This window comes from Mastacembelus armatus, chromosome 10, assembly GCF_900324485.2.
Source record: "Mastacembelus armatus chromosome 10, fMasArm1.2, whole genome shotgun sequence".
In the NCBI taxonomy this organism is placed as follows: Eukaryota; Metazoa; Chordata; class Actinopteri; order Synbranchiformes; family Mastacembelidae; genus Mastacembelus; species Mastacembelus armatus.
Window position 1 is genome coordinate 12,710,378 of NC_046642.1, and position 22,247 is coordinate 12,732,624.

At 42.2% G+C, this 22,247-nt stretch overlaps 4 protein-coding genes across 6 annotated transcripts in view; all 4 read right to left on the reverse strand.

The window, feature by feature from the left end:
• LOC113144193 (protocadherin gamma-C5-like) overlaps positions 1–22,247 on the reverse strand; it is a 261,353-nt gene that overhangs the window by 226,434 nt on the left and 12,672 nt on the right. Inside the window, exon 1 of one of the 3 annotated variants that reach the window (XM_026330050.1) lies at positions 14,336–16,804. The exons of the other annotated variants lie outside the window; for them this stretch is intronic. Coding sequence (XP_026185835.1) covers positions 14,336–16,726 — 2,391 coding nt within the window. The 5' untranslated portion in view covers positions 16,727–16,804. Of the gene's footprint in view, positions 1–14,335; positions 16,805–22,247 lie in introns of those variants that run through there. 3 annotated transcript variants of the gene reach the window in all.
• Positions 4,006–6,534, reverse strand: LOC113144701 (protocadherin beta-16-like). Its single transcript, XM_026330927.1, has one exon. The coding sequence runs from the start codon at positions 6,451–6,453 to the stop codon at positions 4,006–4,008; it is 2,448 nt and encodes an 815-aa protein (XP_026186712.1). The 5' UTR covers positions 6,454–6,534.
• Positions 10,635–13,240, reverse strand: LOC113144702 (protocadherin gamma-A11-like). Its single transcript, XM_026330928.1, has 2 exons — positions 10,844–13,240; positions 10,635–10,667 (listed from the first exon to the last, which is right to left on the reverse strand). The coding sequence occupies exons 1-2, from the start codon at positions 13,238–13,240 to the stop codon at positions 10,635–10,637; spliced, it is 2,430 nt and encodes an 809-aa protein (XP_026186713.1).
• On the reverse strand, positions 18,114–20,534 carry LOC113144703 (protocadherin gamma-A10-like). Its single transcript, XM_026330929.1, has one exon. The coding sequence runs from the start codon at positions 20,532–20,534 to the stop codon at positions 18,114–18,116; it is 2,421 nt and encodes an 806-aa protein (XP_026186714.1).

Genomic DNA, 22,247 nt, shown 5'->3' on the forward strand with positions numbered 1-22,247 from the left:
AAACATGAATATTTACAGACTTTGCACACAATATATAGAACGTGTTCTGAAATGCACGTGATATGATGAAGTACGAAAGAAAAATATAGAGGATTTATTTCTAAAAATGAAGCTAGAGAAAAATCTGTTTTCAGCACCATGGACAGCTAAACAAGAGGCGTCATTGCAAAAGGTTTTGTCCCAACGACAGAACCTACAAGAACAGACAACAAAACGTAGAAAATCCCCAGTATTATGAAGTGAGGACAGACTACAGTTTGGGGATAATGCACAGAAGTTCATGATTATGTTTGGGATGCAAGGTGAGAGAGAACAAAATCCTCCAAACAGATGGTTCCACAAGTTGTTCAGCAACATGTAAAAAGCTGCAATTTGGTAAACACACTTTGTGTGAGTCACTATAACTACAGTCATAATCAGATGTAATATCATATCAGTTTTTTTCAACTCTGCAGCCATTAGCTCCATTCATAAAATCAAAATGTTATGTAATGTACTTTGTTTATATAACACTTTAACAACTTTTAGGTGACGAAAATGCTCAAAACAGTACTAGAAACACACACAGCATAAGAACAATTAAATGAACATAAGCATAAATACATAAAAAATAAAATAAAAAATTTAAAAAGATAAAAAGAATAAAAGTGTCACCAATCTACTGGGTATTAAAAGCAGTATTGAATAAATATGTGTTAAATTCTGATCTGAAGAGGTTAAGGCCTGAAATCACACAGACGTCAAGGAGGGAGATCATTCCAGAGCCCGCGGGTGGCAACTGAAAGGGCTTGGTCACCCCAGTGTTTATAACTTGCCCTGGGCACATCCAGAAAAAGCTGTTTGGATGACCTCAAAGCCCTACCATGCACACAGACCTTTAAAATCTCAGACAAATAAGCTGGAGCAAGACCATTAAGAGCTTTAAAAATAAATATTAAAAGTTTAAAATTTATTCTAACACAAACTGGAAACCACAGGAGTGAAAAGAGGATGGGCATAATGTGATCTCATCTGGTTGTGCCAGTTAAGACGGGCCACTGCATTTCGCACAAGTTGAAGGTGTCTAAGAGAAGCCTGAGAGACACAAACATATAGTGCATTGCAATAATCAAATCTGGAACTGATTAAAGCATGTATAGCTATCTCAAGGTCATGATGACTCAGAAAAGGTTTAGTTTTGGCCAACAGACGCAGTCAGTAAAAATTCATCTTGACAACATTGTTGATCTGTTTGTCAAAGTTCAAATGAATCTAAAAGAACTTCCCCAGATTTCTGACAGTTGAACTGAACCTTGAGAAAGAGGTGCCAAAGCCAGCTGTCATAGCATCCCCAAACACAATGCACAAAGTCTTTACTTCATTTATATTAAGAAAATGTTGGATTAACCACTGCTTGATATCATTAATATTGTAAGTTCAAACAAGTTGTGAGACATTTTGTTCTGGGTTCAAAAGTAAATAAATTTGTGCAACATTGGAAAGACATGTTGTGGCTAGGTATAATTGACCCAACTGGTAGTACATACAGTGGGTACGGAAAGTATTCAGACCCCTTTAAATTTTTCACTCTTTGTGTCATTGCAGCCATTTGCCAAAATCAAAAAAGTTCATTTTATTTCTCATTAATGTACACTCAGCACCCCATCTTGACAGAAAACAACAGAAATCTAGAAATTTTTGCAAATTTATTAAAAAAGAAAAACTGAAATATCACATGGTCATAAGTATTCAGACCCTGTGCTCAGTATTGAGTAGAAGCACCCTTTTGAGCTAGTACAGCCATGAGTCTTCTTGGGAATGATGCAACAAGTTTTTCACACCTGGATTTGGGGATCCTCTGCCATTCTTCCTTGCAGATCCTCTCCAGTTCTGTCAGGTTGGATGGTGAACGTTGGTGGACAGCCATTTTCAGGTCTCTCCAGAGATGCTCAATTGGGTTTAGGTCAGGGCTCTGGCTGGGCCAGTCAAGAACAGTCACAGAGTTGCTCCTTTGTTATTTTAGCTGTGTGCTTAGGGTCATTGTCCTGTTGAAAGGTGAACCTTCGGCCCAGTCTGAGGTCCTGAGCACTCTGGAAGAGGTTTTCTTCCAGGATCTCTCTGTACTTGGCCGCATTCATCCTTCCTTCAATTGCAACCAGTCGTCCTGTCCCTGCAGCTGAAAAACACCCCCACAACATGATGCTCCCACCACCATGTTTCACTGTAGGGATTGTATTGGGCAGGTGATGAGCAGTGCCTGGTTTTCTCCACACATACCGCTTAGAATTAACGCCAAAAAGTTCAATCTTGGTCTCATCAGACCAGAGAATCTTATTTCTCATAGTCTGGGAGTCCTTCATGTGTTTTTTGGCAAACTCTAGGCAGGCTTTCATGTGTCTTGCACTGAGGAGAGGCTTCCATCGGGCCCCTCTGCCATAAAGCCCCGACTGGTGGAGGGCTGCAGTGATAGTTGACTTTGTGGAACTTTCTCCCATCTCCCTACAGCATCTCTGGAGCTCAGCCACAGTGATCTTTGGGTTCTTCTTTACCTCTCTCACCAAGGCTCTTCTCCCACGATTGCTCAGTTTGGCTGGACGGCCAGGTCTAGGAAGAGTTCTGGTCGTCCCAAACTTTTTCCATTGAGGATTATGGAGGCCACTGTGCTCTTAGGAACCTTGAGTGCTGCAGAAATTCTTTTGTAACCTTGGCCAGATCCGTGCCTTGCCACAATTCTGTCTCTGAGCTCCTTGGGCAGTTCCTTCGACCTCATGATTCTCATTTGCTCTGACATGCACTGTGAGCTGTAAGGTCTTATATAGACAGGTGTGTGCCTTTCCTAATCAAGTCCAATCAGTTTAATTAAACACAGCTGGACTCCAATGAAGGAGCAGAACCATCTCAAGGAGGATCAGAAGAAATGGACAGCATGTGAGTTAAATATGAGTGTCACTGCAAAGGGTCTGAATACTTATGACCATGTGATATTTCAGTTTTTCTTTTTTAATAAATTTGCAAAAATTTCGACATTTCTGTTTTTTTCTGTCAAGATGGGGTGCTGAGTGTACATTAATGAGAAATAAAATGAACTTTTTTGATTTTGGCAAATGGCTGCAATGACACAAAGAGTGAAAAATTTAAAGGGGTCTGAATACTTTCCGTACCCACTGTATAACAAAAAAAGAAGAAGACCAATAATAGAGCCTTGTGGGACCCCATAGGCATGTGACAGATCAAGTATTCAAGTATGCATTTGTACTGTTTGTATTCAGGTATGTATTTGTACTTTATTTTTACAAAACCAACATTTTCTAAAACTTCAGACCAAAATGCCAAATGAGAAACAGGACTAAAATTAGACAAAACCACGGGGTCAAGCTGAGGTTTTTTAAAAAGGCGGCATACCACACCACGTTTAAAAGCATCTGGGACGAATCCTGAATTAAGGCATGTGTTAATAAAAATCAGAAGACCAGGCGACAGAGTATGAAAACCATATTAAAATTAGTGGTGGTAACCTGTCTAACAGAATCCACTTTGTCAAAAAAAAAAAAATCAAAGAAAATTCTCACAAGTCGTAATAGACACATCAGTTACACCTGAAGAGCTTGGATTTACAAAGCATTAATTGTGTTAAATAAAACTCTAAGACAATAATTTCTGATGGAAATAACAGAGGGATAGTGGAATATTGCCTCCCATACAGTCATTTGGTAACAAGTCCCATAAAATTTCCTGAGACAATTGTAATTTATCTTGTTTCCATATTCTTTCACCGTCCCTGCAACATTGGCTGATGGCAGAAGTAGTGTCATTTAACCAGTGATTTGCTCTCGGTTTGACCGATTTCAAAGGCAAAGGCAAATTTATTTGTATAGCATCTTTCATACACTACGCAATTCAAAGTGCTTTTATTTCAGCAAAAATGAGGCAAGTAGGCACAAAAATGTAGTTTCTCATGAAGAAAAAAATATTGGTAAACAAAATAAATTTAAAAACATATTTGATGAAATACAACTCAACAGTTCATCATGAAGTGTTAAACCTAGTGTATAGATTTGGAATGAGGCCTACCTCGGGGGACTCAGCACAGTCTCCGAATGCATCAGCAAAGTCAGATGGGCTTTTCCTCAGAGTCTGGTCAGCAGGCAGTGTGTTGTCATTGTAAGACGTCACGAACTTAAAGTCACTGGTTCGAGAGCCTGTTGTCAGGTATGCGTCATAATTGTACGTGCTGCGTAACGTTCCTGTGCCGTCAACATCTGCGTAATTAGGAGGGAGGTAAGCGCTGGGGATGGCGACTGCTCCGTCAAACAACAGTCTGGGCTTTCTCCTGCGACAAAACCTCACACCCAGGATGATGATGATGAAGGTCAGAAAAAAGGTGCACACACACACCAGCGCGATGATCAGGTAAGACGTCAGTTTGGAGTTCTTCTCATCATAAGACATGTCCTTCAGTTCTGGCACCTCAGCCAAGTTATCAGAAATAAGTAAATACATGGAACAGGTGGCAGACAGAGAGGGCTGCCCGTTATCTTTCACTGCCACAATAAGGTTCTGTTTCATGCTGTCAGATTCAGAAATGTCCCGCTGGGTCCTGATCTCTCCGCTGTGGACACCAATAGTGAAAAGTCCAGGATCAGTCGATTTCACTATATGATAGGACAGCCACGCGTTCTGTCCGGAGTCCGCGTCCACCGCTATCACTTTGGACACCAGAGAGCCTCCGTGTGCGGCTTTGGGCACCAGCTCGGTCATGAAGGAGTTGCCCTCCGGGGCGGGGTACAGGATCTGAGGACAGTTGTCGTTCACATCCGATATGAACACACTCACGGTCACGTTGCTGCTGAGCGGAGGAGAACCGTTGTCTCTGGCCATCACCTGGACTTTAAAGCTCCTCAGCTGTTCATAATCAAACGACCTCACAGCGTGGATCACCCCCGTGTCTCCGTTAACAGACACATAGGAGGACACCGGGGCACCGTTCACCTCACCAGCTAACAGAGAATAAACCACTGTACCGTTCTGTCTCCAGTCGGGGTCTCGAGCAGTAACGGAACATAAACTGGAGCCAGCTTTGTTATTTTCACTCACATATGCGCTGTACGACTGTTCCTCAAACACAGGTGGGTTGTCGTTGATGTCAGCTACAGATAACTGGACACTTTTAGAGGAGGACAGAGGTGGAGAGCCCTCGTCAGTGGCAGTGATTGTAATGTTGTAATCAGACACTAGTTCACGGTCCAGTTGTCCTGTGCTCACCACAGAATAATAGTTTTTAATAGAAGGAACTAACTTAAAAGGGACATTTTGCTGAATGGAGCAGCGGACCTGTTTGTTTTCCCCAGAGTCTCTGTCCTGCACGTTAATGATGCCCACCTCTGTACCAGGTGACACATTCTCAGGAACAGGATTGGACAGGGATTTTAAACTGATAAGAGGCGGATTGTCATTAACATCAGTTATATCTAGAAATACTGTACAATATGAAGTAAGACCTGGCCCATCTTTTGCTCTTATTCGTAGTTCAATTGATGTCTGGGTTTCATAATCGATAGAGCCGATCACTCTTATCTCTCCTGTCTTATGATCAAGTGAGAACAAAGAGACGTGCTCACCAGATACATGATCAAAACTGTACGTAATATCACCATTGGGTCCCTCGTCTGCATCAGTCGCGCTCACTGTGACCACCACAGTGTCTACAGGAGAGTTTTCAGGCAGACTGGCTTTATAAACGGCCTGGCTAAACACTGGGGCGTTATCATTAGCATCCAGCACAGTGACGTGTATGATCGCAGTACCTGATCTCTGAGGAGACCCACCATCTAGTGCCGTAAGAGCCAGTTTTATTTCTTTCTCATATTCTCTGTCTAGTTCTTTTATCAAAACCAACTCAGAGTGTTTCCGTCCACTACCCTCTGCGCCCACATTAATAGTGAAATGCTCGTTATTTTCTAAATTGTAGCGCTGCACAGTATTTGTACCGATATCTGCATCATGGGCTTCAGTGAGTAGGAATCTTGCGCCTTTGTCTGCCGACTCTGTTATTTCAAATGAAATCAACTCCTCACTAAATTGTGGGGAGTTGTCGTTTATATCTTGCACCTGAATATTGATACGATGGAGCTCTAAAGGATTTTCCAAAACAAGCTCCTCTTTTAAAACGCAACTCGCCTTCTTTGCACAAAGGCCCTCCCTGTCGATTCTGTCAATAACAATCAAATCTCCTGTGCTCAAATTAATATCACAATACCGCTTGTTATCGCTGTCTGTGTCAATGCGAGCTTTACGCAAGGACAGCGTGGAAATCCCGAGGCTCAGATCTTTGGCTATGTTTCCAATCACAGACCCGCGTTTCATCTCCTCCGCAACAGAGTAGCTCACATCCCCATACGCGACATGCAGGCCGATGAAAAGGAAGACAACACAATAGCGATCCACAGAAAATCCTCTGGACATTGTTTTCCTCATGGTAGGTCACGCGTCCAACCTTCTCGGGTCAGTTATTTAAAAGTTGTCAAAGATGAATGTGTTCCTCCTTGTAACGAACTATCCCAATATCATTGCAACGTAAGGTTTTTGCACCGTCTGTAACCGACTGACACACCACACCACAATAAACCTTTGCAATGGTGGAAAAGAACAGATGAGGCAAAGGACAGTTCCTGGCTTTGTTGGTGCACAGTGACACCCAGAGTTTCAGTAAGTTACAGCACTGTGAACTAAAATAGGTTGACTACTTCACTGGTTACATCAAGGCATACGTTACTGTTTTTCATTCATGATTTGATCATTATCAGGAAAATGTGAAATTGATTGTAGAACAGAAATATTTACTGGTATAAACACCTGTGTTTGCTTCGTCTGCAATGTGTGAATAGCTTATTTTTAGAGGCTCTAGTGTGAAGAATTTCTGCATTCTATTTTTAAGTCTGTAGGAGAAATACACTTTATATATTGTCTGTAATAATGAGAACGTCAGTGTACGCCACAACACACTGCTATAGTTGATTAGTCATTGAAAACGTAAATAATCCATCACATTCTACAGATTAAACAAACTCAAGAAACTCTACTTGAAAATGCCAACAGGCAACTGGAGCATAATCCCAAACGATGCAGAGTAAGGCTAAATAACAAACACACACAACACATAGCATTCAGTTTTTCAGAGAGGCTGATATAGTCGCTCTCAGCTTCAGACAGAAAAAAAGTGATAAAACAGTACAGTAACTAAAATGGAAACATGCAAGCAGACTGCTCCTCTGTTTTTCCAGCCCAATATATATATATATATATATATATATATATGTATGTTGGATTTGTGTTGGCATGTGTGTAGTGATAAGTTTAATTAAACGTGTAGCTATTTGTGAAGCCCATCAAAAGACCACAATTAAATACTGCAAAAGGAATGACTGGATACTGTGTACTGGCTTATAGTTGACTAGCTGAAGAGTATATGCATTATTTCTTTAAACTTGTTAAAAAGACCATGTGAACAAACTGACACAAAACAAAAATCACTATCCTGTATGACACTAAATAAAGGCATATATAATAACTTACGCCAAATGAAAATCCTGATGTATGAAAGGGAAACAACTCTCACATCCAAGCAGATACATTTGCTTTCCTGCTCAATGATTGACAATAAACTAATAATTCCCAAATATAATGAATTATATGATAAAAAACAATGTTCCTCAATTGTGAGAGACAAGAATGAATGACTATATTTGAGACCCTTACACCACTAGACTAAAATAATAAACTTCAGTCAAAGGATTTCCTCCGCGTGCAATGCTTACTGTTTGCTGAATATTTGATTATTTCAGCACATCACCATGTTTTGATCTGTGTTCCTTCTTTGTCTTCACTTCCAAAAACCTACTTTGACAAAATGAAATTCACTGCCATGGCTAACTTGGCCATCTATTCCATACAGCTACATTCCTTTATCCAACAATTTTCCTCAATAACAGCATGGACATAAACACATGCACAAGTTGATAGAAAACTTTTTAAACATGGAAATATTTCTTCTTCTTTTCCTTTCGGCTGCTCCCTTCAGGGGTCAACACAGCAAATCATCTGCCTCCATTTAACTCTATCCTCTGTATACTTCACACCCACAGCAACTTTCCTCATGTCCTGCTTCACTACATCCACTACACTACAACCTCGTCTTTGGTCTTCCTCTAGGCCTCCTTCCTGGCAGCTCTAACCTCAGCATCCTTTTACCAATGTATTCACTGTCCCTCCTCTGAACATGTCCAAACCATCTCAATCTGGCTTCCCTGGCTTTTTCTCCAAAACATCTAACATGAGCTGTCCCTCTGATGTCCTCATTCCTGATCCTATCCATCCGAGTCACTCCCAGAGAGAACCTCAACATCTTCACAGCTCTGCTACCTCCAGCTCTGCCTCCTGTCTTTTTCTCAGTGCCACTGTCTCTAAACCAGACAACATTGCTGGCCTCACCACTGTCTTGTCCACCTTTCCTTTCATTCTTGCCCACCTGACACTTTCTTCCACTCGTTCCAACCTGCTTGCGCACACTCTTCACTTCTTTTCCACACTCTCCGTTGCTCTGGACTGTGAAAGTGATAAGTGGTAAATTTGTGCTCTGCATTTAACCCACCCAAGTGCGCACACAGCAGTGAACACACACTCACACTGTGCAAACACATGTGGGCACTGTTGACCCTAGGTACTTAAAATCCTCCACCTCCACCTCTACTTCCTGTAACCTCACTGTTCTACTTGAGTCCCTCTCATTTACACACATGTACTCTGTTTTACTGCGGCTGACCTTCATTCCTCTCCTTTCCAGAGCAAACCTCCACCTCTCTAGATTTTCCTCCACCTGCTCCCTGCTCTCACTACAGATGACAATGTCATCTGCAAACATCATGGTCCACGGGGATTCCTGTCTAACCTCATCTGTCAGTCTGTCCATCACCACAGCAAACAACAAGGGGCTCAAAGCCGATTCTTCGTGCAGTCCCACCTCCACCTTGAACTCCTCTGTCACCCCTAGAGCACACCTCACCACTGTCTTACAGCTCGCATACATGGCCTGCACCACTCGAACATACTCCTCTGCCACTCCAGACTTCCTCATACAAAACCACAGCTCCTCTCTCGGCACCGTCATACGCTTTTTCCAAATCTACAAAGACACAATGCAGCTCCTTCTGGCCTTCTCTGTACTTCTCCATCAGCATTCTCAAAGCAAATATTGCATCTGTGGTTCTCTTTCTTGGCATGAAACCATACTGCTGCTCACAAATGCTCACTTCTGACCTCAGCCTAGCCTGCACTACTCTTTCCCATAACTATATTATGTGACTCATCAGTTTTATTCCTCTGTAGTTTCCACAACGCTGCACGTCCCTCTTGTTCTTAAAAATGGGCACCAGTACACTTCTCCTCCATTCCTCAGGCATCCTCTCACTCTCCAAGATCTTGTTAAGTATCCCAGTCAAAAACTCTACTGCGACCTCTCCTAAACACTTCCATAGCTCCACAGGTATGTCGTCAAGACCAACTGCCTTTCCACTCTTCATCTTCTTCAACACCTTCCTCACTTCATCCTTACTGATCTTTGCTACTTCCTGCTCCACAACAGTCACCTCTTCTACTCTGCTCTCTCTGACATTTTCCTTGTTCATCAACTCTTCAAAGTATTCCTTCAAAGTATTCCACACTCCTGAACTTCCTCATTCCACCACCAAGTCTCCTTATCTGCTTTCCTCTTTCCAGATGACACACCAAGTACCCTCCTACCTGTCTCCCTGATCACTTTAGCTGTAGCTGTCCAGTCATCTGGAAGAACCTCCTGACCTCCAAGAGCCTGTTTCAGTTCCTCCCTTAAAGCTACACAACACTCTTCCTTTTTCAACTTCCACCACTTGGTCCTCTGCTCTGCCCTTGTCCTCTTCATCTTCCTCACCACCAGAGTCATCCTACACACCACCATCCTATGCTGTCTGGCTACACTCTCCCCAACCACTACTTTACAGTCACTGATCTCTTTCAGGTTGAAACGTCTGCGCAAGATGTAATCAACTTGTGTGCTCCTGCCTCCACTCTTATATGTCACCCTATGCTCCTCCCTTTTCTGGAAAAATGTGTTCACTAGAGCCATTTCCATCCTTTTTGTAAAGTCCACCATACCAAAACCTTAGCAAACACTACTGAGTCCACGAAGACATAGCCCCATAACTTCTACGTGGAATGGCATAATCAAACTTGTGATAAGCGTATTAATGATGTAAACCACAATAGACACCAATATTATTACCAATTGTATACTGTAACAATGTGAAGACCAATCTGCAAATGCAATTTAAAAAATTTCCAAAATCAAACAAAATTATATTGTGAAAAATATTGCGATGACCATGTGCTCAAAGTTTTAGATAATAAATTTATTAATTCCTTTAAAAAGTAGGCATAATAAACATTATTATAATTATTATTATCATTGGGCAAAAAAAAATTCTCCCCTCTCTCTCTTCATAATTTCAGTAATGCATAACAAGCCATACCAAGGTTACTATGTCCACATGCTAAAGTTTTATAAACAACGAAAACTGAAAAAAATAATATTAATGTTAATTTTTCAAGTCAATGTGACCATATATTCAAAACAAGGGATCACTCCATTTTAACATAGCCTGCAGCACAACAAAGCAGGGATAAAGAAATAACTATTGGAAAAAAAACAACATTCCACAGATCACTTGCCTGCATTCCCAAATTCATGCATAAATCAGATGTATGTGGCAAGTTAATCAAAAAGAGCCAAAGATGTTACACACCAGAAACAAAACAATAATAAACTGGCGCCTACCTCTAAGGACTCCTCTGACTGACCAAACACTTCAGCAAAGTCTGATGGGCTTTTCCTCAGAGTCTGGTCAGCAGGCAGTGTGTTGTCATTGTAAGACGTCACGAACTTAAAGTCACTGGTTCGAGAGCCTGTTGTCAGGTATGCGTCATAATTGTACGTGCTGCGTAAAGTTCCTGTGCCGTCAACATCTGCGTAATTAGGAGGGAGGTAAGCGCTGGGGATGGCGACTGCTCCGTCAAACAACAGTCTGGGCTTTCTCCTGCGACAAAACCTCACACCCAGGATGATGATGATGAAGGTCAGAAAAAAGGTGGACACACACACCAGCGCGATGATCAGGTAAGACGTCAGTTTGGAGTTCTTCTCATCATAAGACATGTCCTTCAGTTCTGGCACCTCAGCCAAGTTATCAGAAATAAGTAAATACATGGAACAGGTGGCAGACAGAGAGGGCTGCCCGTTATCTTTCACTGCCACAATAAGGTTCTGTTTCATGCTGTCAGATTCAGAAATGTCCCGCTGGGTCCTGATCTCTCCGCTGTGGACACCAATAGTGAAAAGTCCAGGATCAGTCGATTTCACTATATGATAGGACAGCCACGCGTTCTGTCCGGAGTCCGCGTCCACCGCTATCACTTTGGACACCAGAGAGCCTCCGTGTGCGGCTTTGGGCACCAGCTCGGTCATGAAGGAGTTGCCCTCCGGGGCGGGGTACAGGATCTGAGGACAGTTGTCGTTCACATCCGATATGAACACACTCACGGTCACGTTGCTGCTGAGCGGAGGAGAACCGTTGTCTCTGGCCATCACCTGGACTTTAAAGCTCCTCAGCTGTTCATAATCAAACGACCTCACAGCGTGGATCACCCCCGTGTCTCCGTTCACAGACACATAGGAGGACACCGGGGCACCGTTCACCTCACCAGCTAACAGAGAATAAACCACTGTACCGTTCTGTCTCCAGTCGGGGTCTCGAGCAGTAACGGAACATAAACTGGAGCCAGCTTTGTTATTTTCACTCACATATGCGCTGTAGGACTGTTCCTCAAACACAGGTGGGTTGTCGTTGATGTCAGCTACAGATAACTGGACACTTTTAGAGGAGGACAGAGGTGGAGAGCCCTCGTCAGTGGCAGTGATTGTAATGTTGTAATCAGACACTAGTTCACGGTCCAGTTGTCCTGTGCTCACCACAGAATAATAGTTTTTAATAGAAGGAACTAACTTAAAAGGGACAGTTTGCTGAATGGAGCAGCGGACTTGTCCGTTTTTCTCAGAGTCTCTGTCCTGCACGTTTATGATGCCCACCTCTGTACCAGGTGACACATTCTCAGGTATGGAGTTTGCTAGTGAATTAATATGTATCACTGGGGCGTGGTCATTCACGTCAGTTATATCTATTACTACTTTTGCTTCTGAGGACAGCCCATAGCCATCTTTCCCCTCAATTAAAATTTCGAATTTTGATTCTTCTTCGTAGTCGACATTTTTTGCTACTATAATTTCACCAGTATATTCATTTAATGAAAATATCTTTTTTGCTACTTCACTTATTCCACTGAATTCATACGTTACTTTCCCATTCATGCTCTCATCTGCATCAGTAGCAGTCACTGTCAGAACTACGGTGTCTACAGGAGAGTTTTCAGGTAGAGTCGCCTCATAGATGGCCTGACTGAACACTGGGGCGTTATCATTAGCATCCAGCACAGTGATCTGTATGACTGCGGTGCCTGATCTCTGAGGAGACCCGCCATCGACGGCTGTTAACAATAAGGACACCTCTTGCTGTTCTTCGCGGTCTAATTCTCTATCTAAAACTATCTCGCTATATTTTGTTCCAACAGAGTTAGTCAGTACATTTAGAGAAAAATAGTCGTTTTTATGTAAAATATAATTCTGCACAGCATTTTGTCCTATGTCTGCGTCGCGTGCGGCATTAATTCTATAGCGGGAGCCTTTGGGTGCTGATTCACCTATTTCCAGTTTAACAACATCCTTAACAAAAACTGGTGGATTGTCATTTACATCCTGAATTTGCAAAGATATCCGATGTGATTCGAGGGGGTCTTCAAGTACCAATTCGCATTTCAAAATACACAAAATCTTCGCTCCACAATGCTCTTCTCGATCTATCCGATCAGCAACGAACAGTTCTCCAGTATCAGCATTAATATCACAAAAACGTTTACGGTTTCCTTCGAGCACAATTCGAGCCCTCCGAGATGGAAGTCTATTTACTTGAAGCCCAAGATCCTTAGCTATATTTCCAATCACTGATCCGCGTTTCATTTCCTCCGGGAAAGAATAGCTCACATCGCCATTAGACAGATGCAACCCTAAAAGCAAAAAAAGTGACCCGTAGATCAGGTTTATAGGGAATCCGAAATAAGCCATCCTTCGGCAATTAAAATGAATCACAAAGGACCTGAAAAGAGCTGTTTACGAACACACAGGAATATGTATGTCTGTGAATTACTCAAGACAAATAGGCAACGGTAACCGCAAACAATGACCAGGGAAAGTGTGGGTGGAGATGCTCAACGATTTCCTACTCAGACTATTCGAATTTTCGACTGGTAGACAGCGACGCTCACAGCGTGTACTAAATATTACATTTAACCTGACTATAACGAACATGGTATTCAGTACATCTAAAGAAACGTCACACCGATAGATATCCAGATATCCAGATATATAGATAGGTAGATAGACAGACAGACAGACAGACAGACAGACAGATAACTCTAAAAAGGTGTAGATTCATTCATCACATTCATCACAAGAAAAGCCAAAACTACAAAATTGCCTTTGAAGTGATACAATTCAATACAAAATACTTATGACATTAACAATATAATGGAAACTGTCAGTCAAGTAAATTGTTTTTATATGCAATCTACTGTATGTTCGCAGGCAGTGTGTTAGGCTATCCTACTGGATTGCATAGTGGCATTGGGGGACTGTTGGTGTACATCTCGTGTGCGGTGCTCAATCTTTTGCAAGAATCATACAACACATTACAATTAAAGGTAGCAAAATCGCGAAGAGAAGCCAAATGTTACAGTTACATTAAATGAATACTTCTCCAAAACTACGATAAAACAAAATTTACTGGGCACAGAAAAAGAACTTTACAATATTGTGATCTGAAAGTAATACGAGGCAGATGAGTTTTCCAAAAAGAAATGTTTACATCAAAACGCAGAATGCTCTTGCAAAAGTACCAGGCAATGCACAATCTTAACACACCCGAAAGCTCAATCTGACCTAAGAATGACTTACATATTTTAGAATTATTATATAACCAAGATTTATTTCAGGAAGGGTAAAGTTCTAAAGACAATAGCTGTCGGCAAATGTCGGGGTTATTTTCCGTGTTCAGGACCAAAGACACCGACAGCATGTAACAAAAGCAAAAAAAAAAAGAAAACAACCAAAAAATATGAGATAATATGAGTCACAGAGATAAGGCATATAGGTGAAACCTACCTCTAGTGAGTCCTGTGATGCCTCAAACACTTCAGCAAAGTCTGATGGGCTTTTCCTCAGAGTCTGGTCAGCAGGCAGTGTGTTATCATTGTAAGACGTCACGAACTTAAAGTCACTGGTTCGAGAGCCTGTTGTCAGGTATGCGTCATAATTGTACGTGCTGCGTAAAGTTCCTGTGCCGTCAACATCTGCGTAATTAGGAGGGAGGTAAGCGCTGGGGATGGCGACTGCTCCGTCAAACAACAGTCTGGGCTTTCTCCTGCGACAAAACCTCACACCCAGGATGATGATGATGAAGGTCAGAAAAAAGGTGGACACACACACCAGCGCGATGATCAGGTAAGACGTCAGTTTGGAGTTCTTCTCATCATAAGACATGTCCTTCAGTTCTGGCACCTCAGCCAAGTTATCAGAAATAAGTAAATACATGGAACAGGTGGCAGACAGAGAGGGCTGCCCGTTATCTTTCACTGCCACAATAAGGTTCTGTTTCATGCTGTCAGATTCAGAAATGTCCCGCTGGGTCCTGATCTCTCCGCTGTGGACACCAATAGTGAAAAGTCCCGGATCAGTCGATTTCACTATATGATAGGACAGCCAGGCGTTCTGTCCGGAGTCCGCGTCCACCGCTATCACTTTGGACACCAGAGAGCCTCCGTGTGCGGCTTTGGGCACCAGCTCGGTCATGAAGGAGTTGCCCTCCGGGGCGGGGTACAGGATCTGAGGACAGTTGTCGTTCACATCCGATATGAACACACTCACGGTCACGTTGCTGCTGAGCGGAGGAGAACCGTTGTCTCTGGCCATCACCTGGACTTTAAAGCTCCTCAGCTGTTCATAATCAAACGACCTCACAGCGTGGATCACCCCCGTGTCTCCGTTCACAGACACATAGGAGGACACCGGGGCACCGTTCACCTCACCAGCTAACAGAGAATAAACCACTGTACCGTTCTGTCTCCAGTCGGGGTCTCGAGCAGTAACGGAACATAAAGTGGAGCCAGCTTTGTTATTTTCACTCACATATGCGCTGTACGACTGTTCCTCAAACACAGGTGGGTTGTCGTTGATGTCAGCTACAGATAACTGGACACTTTTAGAGGAGGACAGAGGTGGAGAGCCCTCGTCAGTGGCAGTGATTGTAATGTTGTAATCAGACACTAGTTCACGGTCCAGTTGTCCTGTGCTCACCACAGAATAATAGTTTTTAATTGAAGGAACTAACTTAAAAGGGACATTTTGCTGAATGGAGCAGCGGACCTGTCCGTTTTTCTCAGAGTCTCTGTCCTGCACGTTAATGATGCCCACCTCTGTACCAGGTGACACATTCTCAGCTATGGGATCAGACAGTGATTTTATATATATAACCGGAGCATTGTCATTAACATCGGTAATATCAATCATTACTTTGGAATCAGATGAAAGTCCATAACCATCTTTGGCATCGATGCGCATTTCATATTTAGAATTACTCTCGAAATCAAGTGGACCTATAATTTTTATCTCTCCAGTTTTGCTGTTCAGTGAGAAAACCTTTTTAGCTCTTTCTGTAATACGACTAAATTCATATGTCACCTCACCATTCACTCCCTCGTCTGCATCGGTGGCACTTACAGTAACAACAACAGTATCAAGGGCAGTGTTTTCAGGCAGACTGGCCTTGTAAAGGGCCTGGTCAAATACTGGCGCATTATCATTAGCATCCAGCACAGTGACGTGGATACTGGCAGTTCCCGATCTTTGTGGATTACCACCGTCAACTGCAATCAGCAGGAAATTTAAGCCCTGTTCTTTTTCACGATCAAGCTCTTTGTCTAACACCAACTCGACGTTCTTAGATCCGTCAGTATCATCGCGAACAGATAAAACAAAATGTCCATTATTTTGTAAACTGTATTGTTTAATAGTATTTTGTCCGATGTCTGCATCATGTGCTTCGTTAATACGATATCGTGCTCCTTTGACTGCTGATTCGCTTATTTCCAGTTTAATTGTGTCCTTTGGAAAAATAGGGGAGTTGTCATTTACATCCTGGATGAGCAATGAAATGCGGTGCAGTTCCAAAGGGCTCTCTAAGACTAATTCAAATTTAAGCAAACAAGATACCTTCTCCCCGCACAGCTCCTCTCTGTCAATCCTTTCCCTGATGACAAAATTCCCGGTTTTTAGATCAATATCACAGAAATGCTGGTACTTCGCCTCAGTATCAATACGGGCTTTACGAGTGATCAGTTTCCCTGCTTCAAGTCCGAGATCCTTGGCAATATTTCCAACAATGGATCCAGGTCTCATCTCTTCCGGAGCAGAATAGCTGAGGTCTGCATTGGTGATGTGAAAAATAAGAACAAAGCCGAAGACAAAAAATAACAAATATTGTCTTTCGAATTCCATTGTTCCTCTTTAAAGATACTGACACGCAAATGTTCTGTATTAATATTAAAACAAGCGTAATGAATTGATGTTAGCCGCTTCCAGCACAATGGCAGCTCTGGGTTTGATGCTTGTATTACTTCTTTTACAAAGGGTGGAGAAATGAGCATCCACAAATCTGCAAGTGAGCAGCGACGCCGTGAGCATATTTAGAATATTACAGGTAGACAACCACAAGCCCATTGTAACATGCCACTGTTGTTGCTATGACCAACACTACAATACTATACTTAGAGCGAAAACATTCAGTGGGATGGTTTGAGTTTGGCTTAAGCGCAAATATAGAAAGTGCCTTTCAGCACCATGGACAGCGTGGAGCGTCGAACACTGGAACCACAGTTATACCGCTACTGACATCTTCTTTAAGGCATTAGTATCACCTACTGATGACCGAAGGTAAACAACGAGAATAATCATTTCGATATCATATTTTCAATGGAAATTGATGCATTGTATAATTCACACCAACAGATGGTGGAAATATGTTTCTATTTAAAACACACTGAAAGATAAAATATTTGCATATATTTTTTAGGCTACATTTCAGAAGAAATTTGTTTATTTTCTCTGTGAATGATTTTTTTTCCATCAGCTGAGAAAATCGAAAACACGTTTAGAGGTGACAACCAACATAACATTTACAACAGCAACGTAAAGTGTATTTAAAACCTAGACTCAACAGTATGTTTGTCACTTACAGTAAAAACACTTTTAGTCAGCTTGTGATTCCAAGTAGAACGTAAAAAAACACTAACTTTGATTACTGTAGTTACTTTCTACATTAACAGTATCAATAAAAAAATGACGTGAGAAACGCTCTGTGCATTTGTTCTTGTACAGTAGAAAAGATGTCTGCAAGCAGCTTGAAGAATGAGCGAAATTAAGTTCTACAATGAATGCTTGTTTATTTTCTGTTTCATGTAGATCAACCTGTTATTTCAATAGCAAATAAACCGTGAGTTAATGTTCACAAGTGTTGGTTAAACAGGAAATTTCTACGCAAAAAATGTCAACGCAAAAAAGGAATTTTCATATTAAAACGATATAATTATTGTCATCTGTGCGGTGATTTACCTTTACTTTGAAAACAAAACATCTAGAGTAAACAGCATTACATTAGTATGAAGTATGTGACTGGAAACCAGAAAAACCTAGCGGCTAAGCATGATGTATGAATTCGTAATAAAATTTCATTCAAACTCTTCACACTCTGAATACCTATAAAAAATGAAACTGCAAAAAATACATCACAATGAATAAAACTCCTGACATAAGGAATGCTCTCAAACACTTAGATACGAGGATATCTGAAAAACTACTATCACACCGTCACAACAATCGTCAAAGATTAGAAAAAATTTATATGGCCTACCTCTGGAGACTGATCCGATTGGCCAAAAATCTCAGCAAAGTCTGATGGGCTTTTCCTCAGAGTCTGGTCAGCAGGCAGTTTGTTGTCATTGTAAGAAGTCACGAACTTAAAGTCACTGGTTCGAGAGCCTGTTGTCAGGTATGCGTCATAATTGTACGTGCTGCGTAAAGTTCCTGTGCCGTCAACATCTGCGTAATTAGGAGGGAGGTAAGCGCTGGGGATGGCGACTGCTCCGTCAAACAACAGTCTGGGCTTTCTCCTGCGACAAAACCTCACACCCAGGATGATGATGATGAAGGTCAGAAAAAAGGTGGACACACACACCAGCGCGATGATCAGGTAAGACGTCAGTTTGGAGTTCTTCTCATCATAAGACATGTCCTTCAGTTCTGGCACCTCAGCCAAGTTATCAGAAATAAGTAAATACATGGAACAGGTGGCAGACAGAGAGGGCTGCCCGTTATCTTTCACTGCCACAATAAGGTTCTGTTTCATGCTGTCAGATTCAGAAATGTCCCGCTGGGTCCTGATCTCTCCGCTGTGGACACCAATAGTGAAAAGTCCCGGATCAGTCGATTTCACTATATGATAGGACAGCCAGGCGTTCTGTCCGGAGTCCGCGTCCACCGCTATCACTTTGGACACCAGAGAGCCTCCGTGTGCGGCTTTGGGCACCAGCTCGGTCATGAAGGAGTTGCCCTCCGGGGCGGGGTACAGGATCTGAGGACAGTTGTCGTTCACATCCGATATGAACACACTCACGGTCACGTTGCTGCTGAGCGGAGGAGAACCGTTGTCTCTGGCCATCACCTGGACTTTAAAGCTCCTCAGCTGTTCATAATCAAACGACCTCACAGCGTGGATCACCCCCGTGTCTCCGTTCACAGACACATAGGAGGACACCGGGGCACCGTTCACCTCACCAGCTAACAGAGAATAAACCACTGTACCGTTCTGTCTCCAGTCGGGGTCTCGAGCAGTAACGGAACATAAAGTGGAGCCAGCTTTGTTATTTTCACTCACATATGCGCTGTACGACTGTTCCTCAAACACAGGTGGGTTGTCGTTGATGTCAGCTACAGATAACTGGACACTTTTAGAGGAGGACAGAGGTGGAGAGCCCTCGTCAGTGGCAGTGATTGTAATGTTGTAATCAGACACTAGTTCACGGTCCAGTTGTCCTGTGCTCACCACAGAATAATAGTTTTTAATAGAAGGAACTAACTTAAAAGGGACATTTTGCTGAATGGAGCAGCGGACCTGTCCGTTTTTCTCAGAGTCTCTGTCCTGCACGTTTATGATGCCCACCTCTGTACCAGGTGGAGAGTCTTCTGGTATGGGATTTTTCAGGGTCTTAATAAACGTTTGAGGCGCATTGTCATTGGTATCTTCGACGTCAATTATTAATGTGCAGGATGACACTAATCCAAGACCATCCTTGGCTGTAATTTGCACTTCATATGTCGACACTTCCTCATAATCTATTGATCCACTTACTGTCACTACACCAGTTGTATGGTCAAGCGAGAAAACACTATTTTCATCTGATATGTGATCAAATTCATATGTCACATCTCCATTTATTCCCTCGTCTGCATCACTTGCGCTCACTGTGACCACTACGGTATCTACAGGGGAGTTTTCAGGCAGACTGGCTTTATAAACGGCCTGGCTAAATACTGGGGCGTTATCATTAGCATCCAGCACAGTGACGTGAATTAGTGCAGTACCCGATCTTTGAGGGGTGCCTCCGTCTGTTGACACAAGCACTATTGTTAGTTCCTGCTGTTGTTCTCTATCCAACTCCTTCTCTAAAACTAACTCGCTGTATTTCCCTCCTGCTCCTTTTGCATTAACATTTAATCTGAAGTTTTCATTTGCTTCAATATTATAGCCCTGGATGGCGTTTTGTCCAATATCAGCATCGTGGGCCTCATCTAAACGATAACGACTTCCTTTGTTTGCTGATTCACGAATTTCAAATTTTATAGTATTTTTTTTAAATTGTGGTGAATTGTCGTTGATATCTTCCACATGAATGTTAATTCGGTGTAGCTCTAAAGGGTCCTCTAATACGAGCTCCTGTTTCAAAACGCAAGCTGCCTTTTTGCCACAAAGCCCCTCTCTGTCGAGCCTGTCTGCTACAATGATATCTCCAGTGCTCAGATTAATGTCACAGTACCGTTTGCTGTTCCCGTCTGCATCTATTCGAGCCCTTCTAGCAGATAGTTTGCGCACATCAAGCCCGATATCTTTAGCTATATTGCCAACGACTGAGCCGCGTTTCATCTCCTCTGGAAAAGAATAAGCCACATCTCCAGACGCAGTTTGCGGAGAAAGAAGAAATACTCCCAAAGACGTAATCAGGCCGAACACTGAAAATTCTTTGTGTTCCATTTTCCTGACAGAACAGTCACCAATCCACCGCGACAAAGACGTTATATAAAAATATCAAATCAACCGTAGTCCTCTTCGAAAAATATTTGCAGGTGGATTATAAAAGGCGTGACTACGCCTCTTTCACCCTCTAAAAATCTATTGTGACACCAAAATGTCCATGGGTGCAGGGTAACACTGCTCAACACTTAAGTAAAGCTAGCGGACAGCGACATTGTGAGCAAAGTGTAGGTATTACAAAAGAGTTCCACAATTAAGTAGTCTAGTGAGAAAGACAAACAACATAGTCCAGGGTGCAATGCGATTCAAACATAAATGAAATCAAAAGTAAAAATGCAGATGTGAGTTTTCTGTTGAAATGTCGTCGTGCATTTACCTCATTAAAACTACCTCAAGTCCACAGTACAACAACAATGGGAATAACAGAACCAGCTTCAGCACCATGGACAGATACCATAGGATAATGTAATGAGAATGGTGGCTCTGGGCCATATTAATCACAAAGCTCTCAACACGCACTAAACTTGAAAATAAAGGTAATTATTAAAAATACTGAATACAGTTTCATTTCTGAAGATCAAAAAAAATTGTGATTAAAAAATGATTAATATTCCACCGTTTATAACAGGGAAATGCTGGGATTCAGGGTTTGAATTTAAAAATCATGAATAGGGAGATTAGAATAATGGAATCAAAAAATATATTGATTTAACATGCATTACAAGTCCCAATTACCTTGATAGAGAAACTTTTATGACACTATACCTTAGATCGAGAGAGTTAATTTTGATGAATTCTGTGTCTTGAATTATGGTGTCATGTTTTATGACCTTTAGCTTGCACTTTTTTATGTAGGCTACATATAAAACAATTATGATGGACTGACTTGGTGGAATTAAACAGAAAATGCACATTTACACAAGGTATTGGAGATAAGCCTATACAAGCATATCAATGAGTACACCCATGGTCGGACAGCGGGTGTGTGGAAGAAAATATTACTTAATTAAAGAGACCAATTTACTTCTACACTGGACAATTCAGCAAGGACGCCAAAAACAGAGTTCAAACAAATATTATAAAGCATTGTGGAAAACACCCTCATGCCCCTCACTCCACCATGTTGACCCTGAGGTGTCTGAGAAAATCAGCATATGTACCTCAGCTCTCAGAGAAAAAAGACTCTACATTGAGTAAAAAAAACCAAAACAAAGTAATTGTATTTAAACACTGGCATGCCATCCTGCTGGTCATTTCATGATGAGAAGAGCAGCAAGCACCATGAGTAGTAGCTTCACTCATACCAAAGTTTTGGAAATGATTATGCAGCCTGAGCCCTCCAGCAAGCTGCAGAATATATCGTCTTCTCCCTCTGACACCACTGATACAGGAGAATCCTGATTTTCTTGTGACACCCTCATCGTCCATTCCAGCGTTTTCCATTGAAAGCATGGAGGATTCAGAGGATCCTGAATCTGGGTGGACTGGGAGAAATGGCAAAGTGTGGTTTCCCACCAACACGGAGACAACTCCCTTTTTTCAGCCTGACAGAGGCATGACTTTACGGCCGATGCATTACGCCATCGTGAGGGTCCAAAATGTGGAATCTTCATTTAATCTGTTAACAGAGATGCTGACAATGGGCGCCCATGAAGGCACCGCACAGTGAGAAAGAAACTGGACTGGGGTGGACTCCACAGACCTCCATGCCTA

Excerpts from the sequence above, each read along its gene's own strand:
- LOC113144701 (XM_026330927.1), bottom strand. The coding sequence starts at position 6,453 with ATGAGGAAAACAATGTCCAGAGGATTTTCTGTGGATCGCTATTGTGTT.
- LOC113144702 (XM_026330928.1), bottom strand. The coding sequence starts at position 13,240 with ATGGCTTATTTCGGATTCCCTATAAACCTGATCTACGGGTCACTTTTT. Across the intron at positions 10,668-10,843 it reads AGTCAGAGGAGTCCTTAGAG|GCTATGTTAAAATGGAGTGA; the intron begins GTAGGCGCCAGT and ends GTTGTGCTGCAG.
- LOC113144703 (XM_026330929.1), bottom strand. The coding sequence starts at position 20,534 with ATGGAACACAAAGAATTTTCAGTGTTCGGCCTGATTACGTCTTTGGGA.